The following is a 23,654-nucleotide window of genomic DNA, read 5'->3' on the forward strand; positions in this document are numbered from 1 at the left end:
TGTACTACTCTTGATGTATACGTTAAGCTTTCCACCGAGTATTGTTCTTGAACTTTACGTTAAAATTAACGTATTCTGTTTTCTCATCCACAACATGATTTTGACTACTCGGAGAACATCATTGTCACATGTCGGAAGTATTCTAAGATTTACAAAGTCTTCAACAATTTCAATGCCTAGTTCTATCCGAGTTTTAACATCACTTGGACTCTCACTCTCTTGCCCTGCTATCATGTATTTTTTAATTATTATTATTGAAGACTATTTTTTTCGAAACTCTTTTCAGTTCACTTTCTACGATAAAGCATCGCGATATTGTAAGATGGAAACATTGCAGTGGTGTTTATTATTGCGAAATTATTTACGAAAGAGAGAATGGATGAAGTTAGATAAGCTTTTGTTAGGCAACAGTGTAGAAATGTAATTTGCCATTGCAAGTAACGGGTTCTCCTCAAGCTAATAAAAGTAAATAATCGTAATAATCATAAAAGTTGATAATCGTAGCCAGAATAAGTGTTTTTACTGCACGGGAGACATACTTGTCAAACGTCCAAGGTTCTTCGACAATTTCAACTACATCCCCTTCAAGCACTGCCTCAGCCATAATACAACTGAACCTGCTTCTTTCTCTTCATGCAACCATGTACATTTTGGTAGGTTAAATGGCATCACAAGCTTATCTTAGTTGTGTGTCTTCAAGATAGTGAAAGCCCGCTCAACTGCGCTGCGATCAATTCCAATAAAGTCATCGCCTACAAAGCCTGCAAAAGTATATACATCAGGATGTAATGGTGACTAGTAAATTTCAAAATGCATTTTTTATAATTCATGTAATATCACAAACGAAGTTAACACCTCGTATGCAATCTATACACTTGATTGTATATATCAGCTTAATCAGCTTTCCCAGTTAATGTTAAAGTATTTCCTGCCACAGATAGATTTGCGTCACTGAGTCGAACGCAACTTTGAAATCAATAAACAGATGACAATGAATTGTATAAAAACAAATTACATGGTAACAAGCTAAGTAAGACAAGAACTAGGACTCCCAGTGATGTTGAAACTTTAGTAGTACTTATTGTTTTTTTTTTATGAAGTTGTTGCACGTTGCTACGTGCAGTCAAAACCCTGTTGTGGCTAAGTATACAGAATACGTTAATTGTAACGTAAAGTACTGAGGACAATACTTGGTGGCAAACTAGACGTATGCATCAAGAGTAGTACAATATGTATGAAGAAGCTAATATTTAAAAAAAAAAAAAATACGGCAGACTTCAGTGGGCTGGTCACTTAGTGTGAAAGTCGGAAAATGGGCTGTGAATAAATAATATTAACCATTGAAAGTTTTAGTTTTATCGAACATAACAACAACATTATATTGAAATTTAGTTTTTTAGATTTCATTCAATTGAACTAAACTTACTGGTTTAAGCCATATAAAAATATACTCAAACCACTCTGGTTAGTTAAGTTAGTTAAACATAATTATGAATATAACCACTATAACAATTATATACTAGTTAAGAACAGTTTGGCCGTCGTTTTGAGAGATATTTTTTAGGTTTTCCCGGCGCTATTGTGTAATTTGTATATAAATTATATTGAAATTTGAGGTCAAAAACTTCAAATCAGGATTTCTCGAGATTCCGCCTAGGGATTTTTTAAAAAATTGGTCCAAAGGTGCATAATGACCTCAGGAATCGAGCACTGTACTCAGATTTGATGGACAATTTTTTTACATAATAACGGTCTGTCGGGGCACCGTGGTTCCAATTTTCTGCGGCGATTGGGTTGACATCTCCTTGTTTTGACTTAGAGCCGCTTCCCAACTTCGAGCTAGCGAACATGCTTTGTCGAAGGTTAGGCCCGGTTCAGTAAGTAACTTTTTCCGGAGAATCTGGTCACGAATACCAGCGACAAACTGGTCTCGCAGTGCATCCGACAGGAATACAACAAACTCACATGTTTGCGCGGTCGCTTTCAAGCTTATGATGAAATCGGTGATGCTTTGGGACGAAAGCTGCTCACACTTCCTAAACTTGTACCGCTCTGCGACGACGTTAGTGGTGAGGCCAAGGTGTTCCTTTAGGAGCTTGACTAGATCGGCGTACGACTTTGTACGAGGATCTTCCGGAGCACACAATCGGGTTGCGATCGTGTACAGACTGGGACCAGCGACTGTGACTAACACGGGGACTTTTCGATTGTCCTGCGTGTCGTTCACTAAGAAGAACATCTCCAACCGGTTGATGTACTCCTCGAAATTTTCACCCACGACATATTGCTCGATTTGGCCAAACATGCCAGCACGAACAACAGGAACTAAGCCGCCAGCCTCGACTTTCACTGCACCACTCGATTCACCTGCCTCATTCGCCATGACGACTAATCGAATGTAAGGTTATGTTCACGAACACGTGTTACCGACCGTTCTCACTTCAACTTTTTTCACTACCTACACACAACGCGCAACTAATCACGTTTTAATCCTCGTCGCCAACTTGAAATGTTGGGAGGAAGTAATGAAAACACACACGCGAGACTATACTTTAAAAACTGCTAATTGATTAATTTATTGTTCTAACGATTTCTTCTTGTGCGTCTGCACTGGTCGACGGTCGGTCAGGAAAGAGACCGAACGGATGTCAGCAATATAGCAATAAGACAATACTATTGCTGTACAATGAACTTTTGTTTAAGGCAACACTATTTGCCATAACTCATCTAGATATACTACAAGGAAGGATATACTACAAGGAAAAAAAAGTTGATGGATGAAAAGTTGTAACATAGTGACAGTTTTTTATCTCGCTTTTTTTTTTTTTTGGAAGGAAGTTGTGAATTTAGAGATTCTCCCTTTCTTTTGTTCGTCGTTGCAGTTCACTAAACAGAATAAACGATAGAAGAAGACACCTTCTGAGACGTTTTTTTTTTTTCAAGATAGCACAGCACGGAAGTACGATGCGCACCGGCTTTGTCTTTTTTCAATTAGTTCTCAAGATGTAATAGGAATTTAGTGAAAGCCAAAGAATTTTACAAGTTTTGCGTATATTTATTACTGAGGAGGAGTTTTCCCACTAAACCTGCTAACCCCGCTATACCTGCTGAGTGCTGAAAACAATTTTTAAAATTCACATGAAATAAAAGATTTGTCAGAGTCAATAAGATCAGATTAAAAACTTGCAGGCTACTGAAATCGTGTCTTCACTGTAGAAACAAATACGAGAAAACTCGGAGCTCTATTTATTGCATTACATGAAAAAATGACAGATCTGCAGCTCTACTCCAATACTAGAGAAAGTATGTTTTAATCCCAATAAGAATGTACACCAGATATACTCTCATTGGTTCATTTCTGATTAGAATAAGATTAGGATAGTATTCCATCACATGGTTAATATTATTGGTTTCATTTGATTTATTTTTGGCAGTATAAGTGCCGAAATTTCATGAGTTAGTATGTGTTTGTACCATCTTTAGTTTAGACGCATTTTCGACAATCATGAATGAACTTGAGTTGATAATATAAGCGCGCTGCACCGGCTAGACTTAGTTTCAGTACTAAATTGTATCTTGAGGAACGATCGTTGTTGGAATTCGGTTACAACCATGCTTCAACCCGAACCAAAGTCTAATATTAAATTGGAGTCAACCCATATGGATGTGCTTGAAGCTGAGGAGCAGTCCGAAGTGACGAATATTTATCAACTAGTGGATGGCGAAACAAATCTGCATTGCGCCATTCGTAATGGTGATCAAAATCTGATAGATAAATATATTGCTGGCTATCAGGCTGATTTCAATAATATAAAGGATTACTTAATGGAGAAGTATCAGTGGAACGTAGACGATCGAATTTGGTTGCGAAAATACAACTTGATTGCGGTTGGTGAAGAGCAGTGCAAAACTTGTAAGGAATTAGAAAAGAGCGCGACGAAGGATGGTGACATGGAAAAGGCTGTCTTCGTGGTTCTACAAACACCGGTAGATAATGAAAAAGTGGCTGTTATTCATCCAGACAACAACAATCGTTTGAAATTATGTAAAATGATGAGAGATCTGTTGCCCAATGGAATTCTATCATGGAACTACACTAGCGTTCTGAGAGTTACAAACGAGGGAGACGAAACATTCATAGAACTAGCTGCTTCCCAAGGAAGAATTGATGTTATTTCGCGATTGCTTGAACTTGGAGCAGATCTTAGTTTTCCGGACCACTGCCCATTGCTGGCCGCATGCTCAACAGTTAGCAAGGAAACAATTCGTTGGTTGCTCACAGAGCATTTTGACCATTTCGATTGCACTCAGAGAAACTCATATAACATAAATGCATTTTTGGTCCTTATACAAGAAGGCGATGCCGAAATGATGGATTACGTGTTGGAGAAAATGATCATCTATCGCCAAAAGTACTACAATGAAACTGAGTCGGAAGCATTTGAGAGAATATTCCATTATGAACATAAGGCGAGTAGTCTTTCAAGTGTGGGTCTTGCACGAGCTGGTCCGGTACTAGATAAAATTGGAGAATATGTCACGAATTACAAACTGGATTTGTCATACCAGTGGCAACGTGTAACCATACTTATCTGTCTGATGTTGAGGGATATTGCTGTGGACTACTGTTGGTCAGAAATACGGAAAAATCCCAAATTGCTAGGACTACTGAGCTACAACGGAACAACAGTGTTACAGGAGCTGATTGCAATGGAAAAGGTGGATGGATTGCCACAAATCTACCAAACACATCCAGAAGTAAAGCAATTCTTCGAAAATGAACATGGCATCAATTTGCTGAGGGATATGCTTATCTACAGTAAACATGTGTCTGCTGTATTTATTCTAGAGAACCATGCGGACTATTTGTTCAAGGATATTGATAGTCTAAGAAAAAATATTTTGGTGCGCAATCCGGCGTTTTATGAAACGAATGGAACTTTGCTGTCAAAATATTTCCCTATGTTTGAAAGAGATATCGATGAAGCAAGGAAGAAGACAAGCGAACGATATCCAGTTAATTGTGAGTATTCGTACTATATTAGGTAGTGGTTTTATATGTTGACTTTTCATTTCGATTACAGATTCGCATCTCGATTTTGGAAGCAGCAATTTGGAATTCAACGAATCAACAATCATAGTAAAGGATGAAACTCAATCACTCAACACCATCAGAGGAGCTTATGGCCTTACTCTACTTCATTATGCAGTGGACAAGGACAACAAAACTTGGTCGTCTACTTGCTGGAATCAGGATGTGACTCTGACGCGGTAGACGATGAGGGTAATCTACCTATTCATTATGTCCGCCGAAGTCTAGAGATGTTCAACCTCATCATCGAAAAACATCCCAACGGATCATCTTTGGTGCACCGAACTAACTCTTTCGGTAACACAGTCCTGCATAAGGTTTGCTCTCTTCGACTGATCCAAGACCATAAATGTTCTCTGATGGAAAGAATTATCGAGTGTGGTGCAGATGTTAATCAACTAACGAAACAAGGAGAAACCGCTCTCTTCTATTCTATAAGCGACGCTGAATTAAATGTTCTCCGCAAGTATAACATCGATCTAAAAGTTGTTAACAACTCTGGCGACAATGCTCTGAATTACCATCTGCGATTCAACGCGAACATGGCCAAAGCGCTCTTCCCGTTGATGTCCAGGCTGCCTTCCTTCAAAGACCACGCCCACAAATACTTACAAAGATTTTTGACATACAATCAAGGAACATTCAGTTACTATTATCAGTCATTCCTGGAGGAGAACCCAGAGATCACCAAAGCTATGTTTGATTCCCTTTACGAGCATTCCATAGAAGACGCTTCTCAAATGTTTTGCAACGCCTGTAACTTTGGCCACGTGTTTATTGTAGAAAAATTCTTTGAATTCGATTACGATTTGGACTACAACTTCAAAAACGAAAACGAGAGCACGCCAATAATAGGGCTATGCGGCTTCACAGACCAATCCAATATTCACCTGATGCAGCAATTACTCAAGAAAGAAGTAAACCTAGAACATCGTAATAAATCGGGTAGAACTGCTTTATTGGCACTGGCTTATGGATTTCGGGAGGGGAATTGTCACAATAGTTCATCGGTTCAACTTTTGTTGGATCACGGAGCAAAGGTCGATAGCACTGACGACAAAGGAAACACGGCTCTACATTACGCCTTCAAGATGGAAGAATGGGGACTGATGGAAACGTTGCTAGCCAACGGAGCGGATTGCTTGATAAAAAACAAAGATGGAAAGATTCCTCTGGAAATGGCCTCTGATAGGAACCGAGAGATATTCAAATTCATGCAATGAGTGTGCGTTTGATCCAGTTCCTTTTCTGAACATGAGAATTAATACCTTTTTGATCGCAAGTATTATGTTTTGTTTAGTTGTATAAATATACTATTGATGTCTATATAATCCAAATCTATTTTTGTTACTACCCAACAATACAATGATCCCTGCCCAACCTTTTCGAGTCACGGGCCAAATCGCATTTACAATTATGTGTGGCTTTGGAACCAATATTATACATTTTTTCACATCTGATTTAGCTGAGTTACCTCAAAGATGTCAAAAATCTTTGTTTACGGATGACACAGGCCTCTCCGCCAAAGAACGAAGTCTGCGTGTCATCTGTAGTCGATTGCAAAAAAGGTTGGATATTTTTTCTTCATACTTGCAAAAATGGAAGATTTCTCCTAATGCTTCCAAAACTCAACTAATAATATCCCCGCTCTTTATTTGAAACCTTCAAGTAGACATGTTGTCACGTTGAGACGGGTTTCAATAAATTGATCAGATGTAGTTAAGTATCTACCCAACTAACAATTTTAGCGCTATTATATTGCTGTGTGCGTTTGAAATGCAAATATTGAATGCGGGAACACCAAACAATAGAAATATTAGTAGTAGAACGCTAGTAGCGCTGTTACTACAAAACTGATTTCAATTATTTTTACCTTCAGTTTAGGGTTTTCACTGTTTGTTATAAGCCAATGAATTGTTTTGGTTTTTAAAATTGATTTGACACTTTGACGCCCGGTACTCAGGCTGTCAGCGCGTGGCAAACTAGATCACGCGTTTGCCCCAAAAAAGTTTATTTTAAATATTGGCAGATTCTAAAGTAATTACCATTCTAACAACACACATGGCAAGAATTGATAAAACAGCAAACTATAAAAGCTTTACTAAATAATAAAATTTAAAACAGTGTGAACATAAAGAACAGCCTATTTTTAAAAGAAGGCAAAATTTACAATTTAAACAATAGAAGAATGAGCGCCAAAAATTTTAACGGCATAATAAAACGAATAGACAAAAAAAGGTGCGTTAAGAATCATCGAAGTGATTGTGCTACTTTTCCCCTAATGCCATTTCTCCGAATTACTAGTTTCCCCGAAAAGTGGTGACGAGAAAGAACGATAAACAGTCAAAAGAAGGAAGTATTCTGTCATTATCGGCTATACTCATGTTGGCAAAAATACTGAGGACGGTAAAACTCGAAAGAACCGCCAATTACATAAAGAAGGGTGCATATTAGATGATCAGTTCGTTCACCACCCTGAATTATTTAAAGTTACGACAGTTATGAGTGATAAAAACTTTTCACGGAAGTGGGCTAGTTGGGGAACTGGCGCTCGGGGAAACGACATTCGGAGAACCGACATTCGGGGAAAAGTAGCACAACCCATCGAAGTAAATTCAGTAATTGATTTTTCTTTTCGCTGATAATTTGAGCAGATCAATGTTATCGATTGACGCCCTTTTGTCAGTTGGAAACAAAAAAATACTTAAAATATACCGTTTTGATTCATATTACGGACACTTAAGGCCTCAGTGAAGTTTAACCCAGCAGAGAGCATACAAAATAAATCATTCTGTATGATTCTTTAGCATTATCAAGCGTTGGAAGCCCTTAACTTTCGAATGGTGGGTAAAGAATTCGCTTCCGCAACTTGAGTAATTTTCAATAAATCAAAATATGTGGCCTTTTCATGATTCTTATTCCGGACGCTTCCTCACTTTTGCTTCATATTCCGGACACTTTGATTCGAATTCCGGACAGCTCATGATAATCATTAATGGAACAGTCAAATCATTAATTGAAATCGTCAAACCACTAAAGAGACATCTAAGGTAGTTGGGCATTATAAATTTTCAAAGATATTTATGGAAAATGCTTACTAAAACGAGCCTTGAAATCGAGAACTTTTAAACGGCAAAAATTGAAACATTTCGTGTGAAATGTTTCCCATACAAAGTAGAGTGTCCGGAATTTGAAGCTGTCCGTAATATGAATCAAAACGGTAGCTCCAAAGAGCAGCCTATGCATAAAAGAAGGAGAAATTTATTGAAATTTTAAATTAACAGTTTTCATACCTATAATAATGTTACATCATATTTAGAAAAATATTGGAACAAATAAAAGAAGGGTAAATTTGTGCTAAATATATAAAAATGTTCCAGCAGGAAAACTCAAAAGATGTATAAATATTTGAAAGATGGGTAATTTCTGGATAAATAATAAAATACTATTGGCAATAACTTTCCTAATATGCTTAAATTTATTGAAGAGCGAATGATTGCAGAATAAAGTGTCATTTCGTATCAATTGACTCCAAAACAAGCCTTATGTCATTAGAAAGATTCAATAGAAACGTAAAAACAAAAAAAATGAGAAATTCTTGGTTTCAGACTCATTATGCCAAACGACCAAAACAAAATGTTTATAAAATCTTAAATTTTTTTTACCAAATTATGATGATAGTGTTGTCTAACACAGAACACCTAGATATAAGAAATGAATGTAATGTTTGCAATGATACTAATACAGAAATTATTAAAAAGTGTAAGACATTTCATCACCGTAGTTAAGTAGTGTTTCCAATATTTTTATTGCACCTCAAATCAACAGAATTCCATCAGTCCAATTTTCTCATTCGATGAATTTGATCAGTTCATAGATCGGTCCAGAGGCCATTTCCAGTGGCTTCTTGCCTTCGTTGTTCTCAACCGTCAGATTTGCTCCACGCCTAATCAGCACTTCCGCAACATAAAAATCATTATTCTGGAATGCGTAATGAAGAGCAGTATTTCCGTTTTCACTGTCGCAGCTATCGATCGACGCACCATGGTCCAGAAGCAGTTCTACCGTGCCTACATCATGGCCATACCACTTCGCTGATCCAAACCGATCCACAAACATCAGCAGGGCAGTTCTTCCCCAGCTGTTGCGAAGTTCCAAATCAACGCCTTTTCCAAGCACTTGTTTCACTAGATGTTGGTTGGGTTCTTCCATATAGCTGAGGAGACCAATGATGGGTGTGTAACCATCTTGATCTTGATAGTTGTAGTCCAAGTCGTAATCGAACTCGAGAAACTTCTCCGTAATGAATGTGTGGGCACTGCCACAAGCTTTGCAGAACAGTCGCGAGGCTTCCTCTCGGGAGTGATTGTAAACCGAGTCAAAAATAAGTTTGGTTGTTTCAGGATTACCTTCTAGGAAAGGTTGATAATCACAGCTGAAAAAATCACGATTGCTGAACATGAACGGTTCCAGGTATTTGTGGGCATGGTCTTTGAACGAGGGACGTTCGTGAAGACGACGCAGTAAAGCTTGTGCTAACCAAACGTGTCGATAGTTCAGGTGTCTTTCCAGGACCGATTCACCGGCGTTATTAACAACTTCCAAGTCGAGGTTATACTTTTCAAGAATCACCAGCTGATTATCACTTGCTATTAAAAATGCAATTGATTCTCCACTGTTATCCTTTAGGTTGACATCCGCGCCATAGGAAATGATTTTTTCCATCAGTGCATTCAATGGTTCAGAATTCATGTAAAAGGAGAAAATCCGATGCAAAATAGTTTGACCGTGTGTGTTGGTGCGATGTGTTAAGGATCGTCCACTAGGATACCTTTCGATGATAAAATCAAGCATTTCAATACTTTTCACAAAGTGGATGAGATGATTCCCCTCGTCATCTACTGCATCAATGTCGCAGCCGGAATCCATGAGAACACGGCACAATTCTATCTTATTCTTATCCACCGCGTAATGAAGCAGGGTTACGCCTTTGAAGCCTCGTACGGAGCTCAACGATTGCGTCGGATCATTTGCTCTGATTCTAGATCCTTCAAACTCCAAGTTGTACTTCCAAAATGCAGCTTTCAAATCTGAAAAAGAAATAAAAAAGTTATGCTTTAAATAAACTGTGTTTCAAATTTAATAATGTCTACACTCTTAATAAATAGAAATTTGCATGTGACGTAATCTAATCTGCCCTAAAACATTTTATGACGTGACCGAATCGACGACACAATTATACGTTTATTTTCATTTGAAGACCATGTCCTAGAACTAAATTTGATATTCAATTAATTTATATTGGGTATTACGTTCAATAATCTATTTTCACAAAAACGTAGAACTTTTGTGTCAATTTCCTTATGTCACATGCTAGGGTAAATTATGTATTTTGGACAGGCTAAGGATATGTCTGGAAACGACGATTGATTAACTGTATTATATATTAATATATTATTACCTTATGTTACTTACATGCTTAATGTCCCATTGTACTTTGAGTTTCTGGGGAGCAAAAGCTTACAAACTGTAGTATTAGCTTCCAAAATAGCGTTTTTTGGCGACCTGTCTGTTATACATTTCGGACACCAAATATACATTTTGGACACCCTCATGTGAATATAATTTGGACAGGGGCGTTATCTCAATATCCATGCAATGGTTTCTTAAAAAGACGATCATATCATAAAATTTTAAGAGTTTACATGTGACTTATGTATTTTATCGCTTATCGGATCTGTATATTAGTGATAATCAATAATTTCATGTAATGCAAGCAAATATCATCAGATCCACGAAAAACGCCTGCAAGTATGCATGCGTGTAACATTCCAGTGTGTTTCATCAGATGGCTAAATTAGGGGAATGTGGGGCAAGATGAGCACCCGGGGCAAGATGGGCACCCCTAGTTTGTGTCGTTCCTACCGATTTTTTTTCAATACATTATTTGGGGTTCTGATGAATATCATTAAATTGATATGATGGCCATAAATTTCAGCTGAAAAATCAACAGCACAACGTAAATATTGTCCAAAATACATAGAAGTCCAAAAATTTACCTTTTCATATAAGATTTGTTCATTTAAAAGAGATATTTTTGTTGCGTAAACAAATTAATTCATACGTTTTTGGCCGTATAGTTATAGAATAATCTTCTGCAGATAATCAGGAGCAAAACTTTTTATCAAATTTAAAAAATATTTCAATTGTTTTGATTATATTAATAAATTTACACACTTGGGGCAAGATGAGCACCATGTTCAAAATTAAGTAAAAGTGTGGAATTATAGAACCACATTTAGCTGTGAGCTTGACTTACGGTATCTTCTTTGCACAAAACAATTTTTCTAAAAAATATACAAACAAACAACAAATTTAATCGTTTTTCAAGTAAAATCTTAGCAATTTATGAAAAGTTATTTATTTTCTGATAAAAGTTTTAAAAACTAAGCTAGTTGAAGATAAATATTATCAGATATTAAAGATAATATCTTGGGATATTGCAAGCATTGAAAAATAATAGTTTTCTTTAGTAAATTGCATCTTTTTATGGGGGTGCCCATCTTGCCCCGCAGTTTTTTTGACCGATGATAAAAAAGCTATTTTTTAAAGTGTTATTTGGAAAACTATTTATCACTTTTTAAAACTTTTAATGGTTGGAGGTCAAAGTAATAATGTAAAAGATGAGGATTGTTACCAATTTTACCAAAATAATAACGTTTAAGTAGGCTTAAATCGCGCTTATCCTTAGGGTGCTCATCTTGCCCCTCCTGACCCTATATCAACTGAACAAAAACCATAATATATTTTGGACATCATCTGATTTATGCCTTATATACTCATGTTAAGATTTTAGATGAACTTAGCTTAAATTTTAGACATATTTTATCATGTTGCCACTTTTAAACTTTTTATGAATGCCAATTCTGAGCGCTATTATTGCATTTAATGTATGTTCATGAAATGTACATCCTCTTGCATTCGTAGGTTTCACAGATGTTCCGTTGATACAATTTACAATTTTGATATTTATGAAGCCAATTTGTAATTGTTATGGGAATGGTCATCATTAATAAGCAGCATAGTATATTAATAATGCAATACATGATTTCCCGTACATATATTCCTCACCATCTCATTGGGAATGAGCATACAACGACTAGCCTGTCCAAATTATATGCATGTCCAAGTTATATACGTTACCCTACATTCCGTAAAATATAAATATAAAACCCGATTTCTCATTTTTAAAGACTTAAATTCACATTATCTATGACTTTGGTATATGCATCATGTAAATCCGTGGTGGCCCGCGGGCCGCACCAGTTGTCTATATATCTTGAATGTGACAAACTCCGTACAATTTTTCGTCAGGAGGCTGTACTACCCCCAAAGCTATCATGAATAGCACACTAATCTGTTCGGATAACTAATTTTTTTTTTAATTTCTTTATTAGTATCATTACAAACATTACATTCATTTCTTATATCTAGGTGTTCTGTGTTATTAGACAACACTATCATCCTAATTTGGTAAAACAAATTTAAGATGTTATTAACATTTTGTTAACAACATATTATATTTCATTTGCCGTAGCAGTTCAGATTTTTTACAGGTGAGTTGATTTCACCTGCTTATAAGAGAAAAAAAAACGTTTTTAATGTACTTAACCTAACATAACCTAAACATATAACGCATTAATCGTGGCAATAGAAGATTGTAACGATTTTTGCCTGAAATTATTAATTATTTTATTTGACATTTGTTCCAATGTTTGAACATTGGATATTCTATGTAACTCATTGGTACTATACCAGGGAGGAAGCTTCAGAATCATTTTCAAAATTTTATTTTAATTATCTACAGAGCTTTCTTCCTGGTATTATAACAGCTAGTCCATATTGGTACAGCATACAACATGGCTGGCCTGAAAATTTGTTTGAATATCAAAAGCTTGTTCTTAAGACAAAGTTTTGATTTTCTATTAATAAGTGGATAGAGACATTTGACATATTTGTAACATTTGGCTTGAATGCCCTCAATGTGAGTTTTGAAAGTTAAATTCTTATCTAGCATGAGCCCTAGATACTTAACTTCATCTGACCAATTTATTGGAACCCCTCTCATCGTGACAACATGTCTACTTTAAGGTTTCAAATAAAGAGCTTTGGGTTTATGTGGGAACATTATTAGTTCAGTTTTGAGAGCATTAGGAGAAATCTTGCATTTCTGCAAGTATGAAGAAAAAATATCCAACCTTTTTTGCAATCGACTACAGATGACACGCAGACTTCGTCCTTTGGCGGAGAGGCCTGTGTCATCCACAAACAAAGATTTTTGACATCCCTGAGGTAACACAGGTAAGTCAGATGTGAAAATATTGTATAATATTGGTCCCAAAATGCTGCCTTGGAGAACACCAGCTCTTACAGGAAGTCTTTCAGATCTGGAGTTCTGATAATTGACCTGAAGTGTACGATTTGACAGATAACTTTGAATTATTCTAACATTGGAGAATTAAAGTTTTTTAATTTTACAATCAAATTTTCATGTCAAACACTGTCGAATGCTTTTTCTATGTCTAGTAGAGCAAGACCAGTAGAATAGCCTTCAGATTTGTTGGAACGGATCAAATTTGTTACACGTAAAAGTTGATGAGTAGTCGAATGTCCATGGCGGAATCCGAACTGTTCATTTGCAAAAATTGAATTTTCGTTGATGTGGACCATCATTCTGTTCAAAATGATCTTTTCAAAAAGTTTACTGATGGAGGAAAGCAAACTGATTGGATGATAGCTAGAAGCTTCTGCAGGATTTTTGTCTGGTTTTAAAATTGGAACAACCTTAGCATTTTTCCATTTGTCAGGAAAATATACTAATTGAAAACATTTGTTAATTATATCAACTAAAAATGATAAGCTACTTTCTGGAAGTTTCTTGATAAGGATGTAGAAAATTCCATCATCGCCAGGAGCTTTCATATTTTTGAATTTTTTAATAATAGTTCTCACTTCTTCCAAATCAGTCTCCCAGGCATTTTCGAAAACGTTCTCTTGATTGAGAATATTTTCGAAGTCCTCAGTAACTTGATTTTCAATTGGACTAGTAAGTCCTAAATCAAAATTGTGCGCGCTTTCAAACTGCATAGCAAGTTTTTGAGCTTTTTCGCAATTAGTGCCGGTATAGGCTTCTGAGGTTTTTTCAAGATTTAAGATAATTTCCAAAAGGGCTTAGAGCCAGGGTCCAATTGAGAAATCTTATTTTCAAAATTTTTGTTTCTTAATTGTGAAAAACGTTTCTTGCTCCGGGCTTCAACAATGGAATTTGTTAAAGTTTCAAGAGAATTGTCAATATCAAGTTTTGTTTGTAAGGGAATATTACCATCAAGATTAGAATCAATATATGTTTCATATCTATTCCAGTCGGCACGAAAATAAATGAAAGTGGAGCTAATAGGATTAAGATTGGCTAAAATATAAACGTCCCATAAAAAAATATAAAGTTTCCATAAAAAATTCAAAATTTGCCATTAAAGAAACAAGGGTAAAATCAACAGAAAAGTTAAAAAATTTCATAAAAAAATAAAGAAGTGCATAGAAAAAACAAAATTTACCATAAATAAAAAAATTGAGCAATAAATAGATTCAAAAGTGCAGTAGAATCGACAATAATCTCACTAAAAAATATCGAATTTTACATTTAAAAACCTCAAAATGTCCCTATTTTCTTCACAAAAAACAAGAAATAATTATAAATTTTCCACAAAAAAAGCCAAAATTTGCAATAAATAAATAATAATTCGCCCACAATAAATCAAAAATTTCCATTCAAAAAACCAAAAAGAGCAGTAGCAGTAAATGCAAAGTTGCAATAAACAAACCCAACTGAGCAATTCAAAATGACAATCAATACATGAAAATGTTGTAGAAAATTCCAATATTTAAGTAAAACATTCCATAAAAATAACGTTATTTTCCAATAATGAGTAATAATGTGTGTAATGGATTTCATAAATTTTCAGTCAAACTGAAGCATTGTTTTCACAATTGGAGCTAATTAGTCGTTGTGTGTAGATGTAGTAATTGCATTTTAGAGTTCGATAATTATTTACGTAAGAATTTAGGGGAGGGGAGAGTGGGGAGATTGGCCTTGTTTAAAAAAATATTTCTTGCCATATAGAAAAAAATAATGTTTTATACAAAAAATCATAAATGGAGGGGAGGCGAGGTTTCGAAAAATCACAAAAAAATGTTTTTTAATACACCCCATCGTTAGGCGCTACAATTTTAATTATTTCGGACACATGGAACATGGGATATCTAATCTTCCAATATTAGGAACACTTATGTCACTGCTTGGGTTATGTCCAACTACATTGATGGTAGAAGCTTATACTCTCATGCCCCACCAGCCAGGGAGCTGGTGTTTACAAACTAAGCATCATTTGTGGCAACACTTTATGCGGCATGATGGAACTTTGCCGAGCGCGCTAAGTGTTGTTAGGCTACTGACGTAGTTGCATGAACTCAGTTGCACAGTACTCATTATTGGAAAATTACGTTATTTTGATGGAAAGTTTTACTTAAATATTGGAATTTTCTACAACATTTCCATGTATTGATTGTCGTCCGTAAATGACGTAGCTTTTTATGGGGGGGAGGGGGTATTTCCTAATTTGTGACGAAGTGTGACGAGGGGGAGGGAGGGGTCCTAGCTAGTGGACGTAGCATTTTGAATCAAGTCCGTAAAAAGAAAGGCGCTGAAAAAAATGCATACAATTATTTTTTATCAAATTTCTTTTTTTTACTTTTAAACTTGGGTTATCAAATTATGATTAATAAATTTATAAATAAACAAAATAAAAGTTTATTAAATTGATTAAAAATCAATGCTCTATCTACTTGGAGTATATTTTTTTGCCATTTGTTAACATGACCTAAAGTCAGTCGTTTTAGTATTACAAGAAAATAAAACTATTCTTGGCAAATATTTATTCCGTGAATTATGCCTTCAATGTTGCAGAAGATCTCCACCAAATCAACTCATCATTTGTTTTGATATATCAATACTCTTGCTGGAATAGCCTGAATATTGATGAGGATAATAGATTCGAATGTTATCAAATTTGCCATATCATTAAATTTTCTTAATAACTTGTTAATTTGAAGAATTTTTATTATTTAACTGTTTAATTATAGGTTGTGTAAGATTGTTTCAGTATGGAAACGATAATGAAATTCAACTCAAATCTAAATAGAGATTATTTTTTTTTATAATAATCGTTAAAAATTTCTAAACATTCCAAATATTTCAAGTGTAATCTTTTATGTATCTGGCCACTGTTTGCAAAAATGATTTGAAATTGGATAATATTAACGATGACTCTTTTCAAATTAATATATGTTCTTGATCATCTTTATTGAAATCTATTTCCTAACACCTAATTATTAAAAAATTATCCTCTAATATAACGAAATTTTTGTTCAATATATTACAAAATATATTGGACCCTAACTCGACAGTAACGAGCTTCATCAATCTAATCAAATTTTTTTTCACATATTTTATAGTAAACTTGTTTTTTATAGTAAGAACAGCAAAAGTAATATAATTTAGCCTATATGAAACTGGAAACCAAAACCAAGGAAAATGTTTATTTAAAACTTTTCCAAATTACTTTTCAGCGCTACTGTATATGAAACTGTTAGATTAGATTATCCTTCCATTTCAGTCAGTAATTAATATCAAACTTTGTACACCCGATTCTGTTTTTGCACGGATTTTATTACACGGCCGTGCAAAAAAAGTTTCCATACATTTTTTTCCATCAAAACCTTATTTTTGCATGAAACGCCGAGAAATTGTGTTACTTTTTTTACACGGTTTTTGAAATTTTGAACTGAAAACTTATTTTGCACGGTACGCATCCCCCGTGCAAAAACAGAATCGGGTGTATTAAACTTTTCAGTTCCAATTTTTTGTTTCAACCCAGTCACTAAGGAAAACAATTAAAACAAATAATAGGGGGTGCTTGATATGCTACGTATTTTCCAGGGGGGAGTACCAGCATTTGTGACGAAATGCTACGAGGGGGGATGCGGGTGTGAAAAATCAGTGAAAAAATGCTACGTCATTTATGGACGGCCCCTTATTTATTGCAAATTTTGGCTTTTTTTGTGGAAAATTTATAATTATTTCTTGCTTTTTGTGAAGAAAATAGGGTCATTTTGAGGTTTTTAAATGTAAAATTCAATATTTTTTAGTAAGATTATTGTCGATTCTATTGCACTTTTCAATCTATTTATTGCTCAAAATTATTTTATTTATGGAAAATTTTGTTTTTTTTATGCACTTTTTTATTTTTTTTATGTATATTTTAAACTTTTCTGTTGATTTGGGGTTGGGATGGGGAAAGAATGTTAGGGTGTAATAATTGTTCTTCTAGAGACCTAGAATACCTCTGCATCTCCACAATCACCACGGGAAGGGTGTTTATTAGTGAGGGAGGAAAAGATCTGGGAGTCACCTCTGGTCGATGATGCGATCCATGGACAAGGGGGAAATAAACGACTTATATTTAAAGCTAGTTTTGTATTTTTGTCTCGAGAAGTTTTTGGTAGAAGCTTTTAAAAATACGTCAACATCTATAATGTCGAACAATTCAAAAAATGTTTTTATTAATGACGAAAACTGAAAAGTACGTGTATATTTTTTAAATTTTATGAAACACGAATAATGCCGACACTTGTAGTGACGAACTATACATTGTTTGTTTGAAAATTACATATGAGTATTACTGTGCATTTTGTCTCGATTTGGTAGAAGTTTTTGAAAAATACGTCAACATTCACAATGTTGAACAATTCAAAAGATAATTTTTAATAATGTAAAAAAGAGAAAAATATATGTATATTGAAATTGTATAAGAAAAAAGCATAATGCCGACACTTATAGTGACGAACCATACAAAGTTTGTTATAATATTACTTAAAAGTTACGCTTTCAAGAAAAAATGCGTTACCACAAGCATGAAACAAACTCACCAGTTGGTAATCCATCCTCGACTGAACACAAAACTTCTTGGCGTCCCGAAAACAAACCGTCTTGCTTGGGCCTTCCCAAATACCTACCCAGCAAGACGCTCCAAAACAGAAAAAAATTCTTCGGAGACGAAACCACGCGCGAAACCGTGAGCAAAACCTATATGACGACGCAAAATTGAACCGTCCTGCTTGGGCTTCATGAAGCACTACCCAGCAAGACGCTCCGAAACAGGAAAAAAAAATCTCCGGCGACGAAAACGCGCGCGAAATTGTGAGCAAAATGTATCGGACGACGCAAAAACGAATTGTCCTGCTTGGGCTTCACCTCAATCGTAGATGGATTTCTAGAAGAGGAATAACATGTAGGGCTATCAGGGTATTGAATTGAGAAATATCCTGAAGAGCACTCATCAAATAAAATTCTGCCGTTGGAATTACTTTGAGAATTATTCCATGACCGATGTTTGGCATTAAAGTCACCAATGACAACAAAATTTGACTTATTGCGAGTCAATTTTTGCAAGTCAGTTTGGAGCAAATTAATTTGCTGCCCAGAGCATTGAAAAGACAAATAGGCAGCTATGAAAGTATAATTACTAGACTGTGTTTCAACAGAAACACCTAAAGTTTAAAAAACTTTAGTTTCAAATGACGAAAACAGTTGATGTGTTATACGCCTATGAATGATGATTGCAACTCCCCCACATGCCATATCAAGTTGATCATTACGATAAACAAAAAAGTTAGGATCTCTTTTGAGTTTAGATCCAGGTTTTAAATACGTTTCGGTAATAACTGCTATATGCACGTTATTAACTGTAAGAAAATTAAACAGCTCGTCCTCTTTACCATTCAGAGAAAGAGCATTCCAATTTAAAATATTTAAATTTTTATTAGGATCCATTAGAAAAACGGAATCCAATAACAATTTGATTTGTAAATTTTACACCAACTTGGACTGCTTCAGTCATAGTGGTGGCTTTGAACATTGCATCAACCATTAGATTCAATTGTTCAGTTAGAAAATTAAAATCTGAGGCAGACATATCACTTGAAGTGGGCACATTTGATGATTTCCCATTAGAATTTTCGGTATACGAAGAAGCTGAGTAGGAGTTACCTGTGGCGGTAGGGTTTTTATCCATTTGATTTGAAACAAGTAGAATGGGTACACAGAAAAAAATATTTAATTTTTAATGTGATGTAAATTGAAGTCTACTGTAAAAATAATTCAAATTCGTGTGTTGTTACAGCATCATGTAAATTTAAATGAATATACATTCAATTTTCAACTTTAAATGGTTGAATATTACATGATCGTGTAAATTTAAAGTGAATTCGATTGAAAAATAATGGATTGTTCGTTGAAATTTAGGTTTATTTTGATGCTCCAAATATGTGCATGAAAATAAACTTAAATTTACAACATATTTTTAGCTGTGTACTCATGGAACGAATAGGGGAGGAGTTCAAATTACTTGCTACGATATTGGCAAAGAATTTTCCGTGGGTAGATACATTCGAAGTTGAAAGATTCGAACGGCTACCCGGCGGATTTAAATTAGTTTGTGAATGAGCATGATTATGATCTTCCTGATGGGTACGATTCCTAATCAAGCGATCGTTAACTGAAAAATGAGCATTGTTCGATACTCTACCAGGCAAATTCCGGAAACGACCGTTATCGTAACGGATATTATCTTTTATCTGCCTGGTACGAGCCTCAATGACTCTTTTGCGTGAAGGGCAATTCCAAAAATTGGACTTATGATTAGCCCCACAACTAGAGCACATGAACTTGGTGGTATCTTCCTTCACTGGACAGACGTCCTTGGCGTGAGAAGAACCTCCACAAATCATGCATTTAGCATCCATGCGACAATTGTTTGTACCATGACCCCACTTTTGGCACCAACGGCACTGAGTGAGGTTCTGGTAATTTCTTCCAGGTTTCTAGAAATGTTCCCATGTCACACGGACATCGAACATGCTTTTTCTAAAGCTTTAATATTATTTAGTTCTTTTTTGTTAAAGTGAACTAAATAATATTCTTGAGAAAGCCGTTTCCGAGCAATGCCAGATTGGGTTCTCTTTTTCATAATGTTTACTTGGACTGGGGAAAAACCAAGTAAATCATTAATTCCATTTTTGATCTCTTCAGGTGACTTATAGTCACTTGAGAGACCTTTCAAGACGATTTTGAACAAACGTTCAGTTTTGTCGTCATAAGCAAAAAAAAATGTGCTTCTTCTCTTCAAGATGCTTGAGAAGAAATTCGCGATCTTTATGATTTTCCGACAAAACGCGACAGTCTCCTTTCTTTGCGATTTGGAAGGAAACCTTGATTCCCATAATGGAGTTCAAGATCTCCTGCCTAAATCCCCCAAATTCGGAACAACTGACCACGATAGGCGGCACTCTTTGCTTCCTCACTTGAATCAAAGAGCCTGGGCTAGAGGCTGCTTCGATTTGGTGTTCGGAAAATTTGTCAAGAGCATCGAACTGATTGCTCATTTCGATACAATTATTCATTTCACCCTTGGAAGAAAGTTCGCATTCCGGAGAAACGTCCTTCCCGGGTAGAGGTGAATAACAAAATAATGGTAAAAAAAAAACAAATTTTGCAATCATATCTAGTTTAACCATTATTATGTTTTTAATATATGACATCAAATATCTCAACAATAGCAAAATATAAGATCATAGCAAAATTTGTCATTGATATGTTATACTTGAAATTTATGTAATAACTAATCAATAACAAAATGTACTTCCATGGTAAAACTTGTTATTTGTGCAAAAATACTAAAAACATTAAATATCTAAAGAATAGCAAACATCACCATCATAGTAAAACATGTCATTATTTTGATATTTGAAAACATTATTTAAATAATTCATGAGAACAAACCAATATCAAATTTTGCCATAAAATAGCTCATTTTACTATTCGTATGATATTCATTAAAGCTTCAAAAAGCTAAAAAAATTTAGCAGGAAAGCGAGAAGTTTATTTTTAATAATGCTAAAATTAGATATTAAAATCAAAGAATCAAAATTACCGTTGTTTTGATCTACGCGTGAATAGCTTATTTAGCTATTATTTTGTTATCAATATCAAAATAATAACATAATAATAACGGTTGCCCAAATGTTTGCTATTATTTTGTTATTACAATGGCAAAGTATGATATTATTTAGTTTTTATGCCATACAAACTTAGTTATTATTTTTGTTATTTTATCTCTTATTTCAATTTTGCTATTCAAACATTCTATTTTAATGGTAAATTTTGTTATTCTTTTGCTATTCTCCTCTACCCGGGTTTCTTCCATTCTTGCCACGTTTAGTGACAATTTTAAATCCCACTTTTTTGGAAGGAAGTTGTGAATTCAGAGATTCACCCTTCCTTTTGTTTGTTGTTGATACCATGTTAAGTTAATAAACGGAAGAAGACGTGACTTCCTAAGAGGTTTTTTCCCAAGACGGTGTCCAAGACGGTGGGCATCGTGGCCGTGCGGTTAGTGTCGTCAGGCATTTAATCGCATCGTGTCATGGGGTGCGGGTTCGATTCCCGCTTCAGCCTTTGAAACTTTTCGCCAGGAATGGTTCACGGTTGTGCCACTGGAGCATGCTTGTCCGTTGTCTAGTGTTAAGTTACAGTCTGTGCAGCTAAATGGCTGAAGACGGTGTCCGTTCTGTTTTTTTTTTTTTTTAAAGAAGGATTACCACCGCTAGGATCCTGGAAAATATAGAAAATTTCCAAAGCAAACTTCCATAGAAGGGAAGAAGTAATAAATACTTACCATCTCCAGGATAAAACACCGGTTCTCTCTCCTTTTCCTCATCCAATTCAGCTCGAAGCGATGGCAAATAAGTAATCAATAATTCTTTAGCAATATCATAAACATCCTGATTATAGTGGATGTTTGAAATCAGTTCTTTCATTTTGTTCAAATCTTTCAGGAAAAATCTATTATGGTTCTCTAGTATAAACACAACTGCTTCGTGGCGCTTTTCGAAACACCGCGCTTGTAGACAACCAAAACTGCCATCGGTTTCAAAATACCGTTTAACTTCCGGATGGGCCTCGTACATTTCTTTTAGGATGTCCAAGTGTCCATATTCAATGCACACGTGTACCATTGTGGATTCTTCATTCACAGACAGCCCCAAGAGCTTTGGATTACTCCGAATCGTTTCCCAACAATAGTCCAAAGCCAAGTTTCTACTCAGTAGACAACGTAAGATTGTCACATTTTTGAACTGGTAGGATAAATCTAGTTTGTACCTCACAATATACTCTTCAACTATTTTACGAGCTGGACCCGCTCTCACCAGAGTTAGCGTCGATGAACTGTCGTACTCTTCGTAGTGAAAAATGTTATTGAATGCTTGCGATTCTGTTTCGTTGAGATGCTTCTTCCTGTAGTCGATCATTTTCTGCAACACAAAATCTACCATTTCGTGTTTGTTCCTTTCCAGAAGAATGTGAAATCCATTTATTTGGGATTCGTTTCTTTGCGTGAAATCGAAATGATCGAAATGCTCAGTCAGCAGCCAGCGAATTGTTTGGGCTTGATGCGTTTTACAAGCAGCCACCAACGCATTGTGTCCTGGCACACCAAGTGCAGCTCCAAGCTCGTACAATCGTGTTATCAAATCATGCTTTCCACAAGAAGCAGCCGTCTCGACGTATGTTTCATTTTTCCCATTCGGATCCGTCTGCAGTCCGGGATAATCCCACGAAAGACATCCATTGGGAAGAAGCTCTCGAACCAATCGAAACAAATCGATCCGATTTTCCTCAGTGGGATGCAAAACAGCAACTTCTTCATCGTTGATGGGACACTTCAGCACAACGAAAATTGCGCACTCCAAATCTTGGCCAACATCAACTGAACTCTCTTCCAGGACCTTACACTTTCGACAACTGTCTTCGTCTATTGCTATCAAATTAGTTTTCCTCATCCAAATATTATCATCCCGATCCCATTGATATTTTTCACCAAATAATTGCTAATCTTGTCAAAATCTGCATTGTAAACGTCCAGCACTGCTTGAATTTCTCTCTCGTTGCCTTTTCGGATGGCTCGGTGGAAAACGTTGCCTGTTGATCCTATTCGGTAGCAATCGGCCAATATCCTGGGCACCACAATTTTACAAGTTTCTTCACTTTCACTTTGTTCTTCGTCGAGAATGTAATCGTCAAAATGTGAGAAATCCCAACTTTCCATTTTCAGTTTTTGCAAATTCTCACTCACGTTGTTGCAGTGCCAACTTTAAATTGCAATTTGAATCCAATTCTTCCAAAATCATTCTTATACATTCGGTGAGGGTGGATTTTATCAAGGTGTTTGAATATGTAGGTGAAGAGTAGTATTTGTGATAGGATGTGAATTTTCATTTCATAACATCATTTCATTCTGCTCGAGCTCGAGTGTATCCATGAAGTTAGACGATTGGCTCTTTGGTGAGTACTGCACGTGCATTGACTTAGCTTGTAATAGTATGAGTT

The 23,654-nt window shown here is 35.5% G+C and overlaps 3 protein-coding genes across 3 annotated transcripts; 2 read left to right on the top strand and 1 right to left on the bottom strand.

Moving 5' to 3' along the window:
* The first annotated feature begins 2,920 nt into the window (after positions 1-2,920).
* On the top strand, positions 2,921-6,423 carry LOC5578868. The gene is made up of 2 exons (XM_001664029.2): positions 2,921-5,023; positions 5,085-6,423. The coding sequence occupies exons 1-2, from the start codon at positions 3,613-3,615 to the stop codon at positions 5,273-5,275; spliced, it is 1,602 nt and encodes a 533-aa protein (XP_001664079.2). The 5' UTR covers positions 2,921-3,612; the 3' UTR covers positions 5,276-6,423.
* On the top strand, positions 5,323-6,315 carry LOC110675157 (serine/threonine-protein phosphatase 6 regulatory ankyrin repeat subunit A-like). The gene has a single exon (XM_021839546.1). It carries the CDS (start codon positions 5,323-5,325, stop codon positions 6,313-6,315), a length of 993 nt encoding a protein of 330 aa, XP_021695238.1.
* Positions 6,424-8,870: 2,447 nt separating the features above from the next.
* LOC5578869 lies at positions 8,871-23,654 on the bottom strand. The gene is made up of 2 exons (XM_001664030.2): positions 21,943-23,654; positions 8,871-10,182 (listed from the first exon to the last, which is right to left on the bottom strand). The coding sequence occupies exons 1-2, from the start codon at positions 23,105-23,107 to the stop codon at positions 8,942-8,944; spliced, it is 2,406 nt and encodes an 801-aa protein (XP_001664080.2). The 5' UTR covers positions 23,108-23,654; the 3' UTR covers positions 8,871-8,941.

Source organism: Aedes aegypti, chromosome 2 (assembly GCF_002204515.2).
Source record: "Aedes aegypti strain LVP_AGWG chromosome 2, AaegL5.0 Primary Assembly, whole genome shotgun sequence".
NCBI classification, from domain to species: Eukaryota; Metazoa; Arthropoda; class Insecta; order Diptera; family Culicidae; genus Aedes; species Aedes aegypti.

What these genes read in the sequence shown, in the direction of transcription:
- LOC5578868 (XM_001664029.2), top strand. Translation starts at nt 3,613, where the DNA reads ATGCTTCAACCCGAACCAAAGTCTAATATTAAATTGGAGTCAACCCAT. An exon ending in CGAACGATATCCAGTTAATT is followed by an intron (nt 5,024 to 5,084) that starts GTGAGTATTCGT and finishes TTTCGATTACAG; the next exon opens with ATTCGCATCTCGATTTTGGA.
- LOC110675157 (XM_021839546.1), top strand. Translation starts at nt 5,323, where the DNA reads ATGTTCAACCTCATCATCGAAAAACATCCCAACGGATCATCTTTGGTG.
- LOC5578869 (XM_001664030.2), bottom strand. Translation starts at nt 23,107, where the DNA reads ATGAGGAAAACTAATTTGATAGCAATAGACGAAGACAGTTGTCGAAAG. An exon ending in GGTGTTTTATCCTGGAGATG is followed by an intron (nt 10,183 to 21,942) that starts GTAAGTATTTAT and finishes TTTCTTTTTCAG; the next exon opens with ATTTGAAAGCTGCATTTTGG.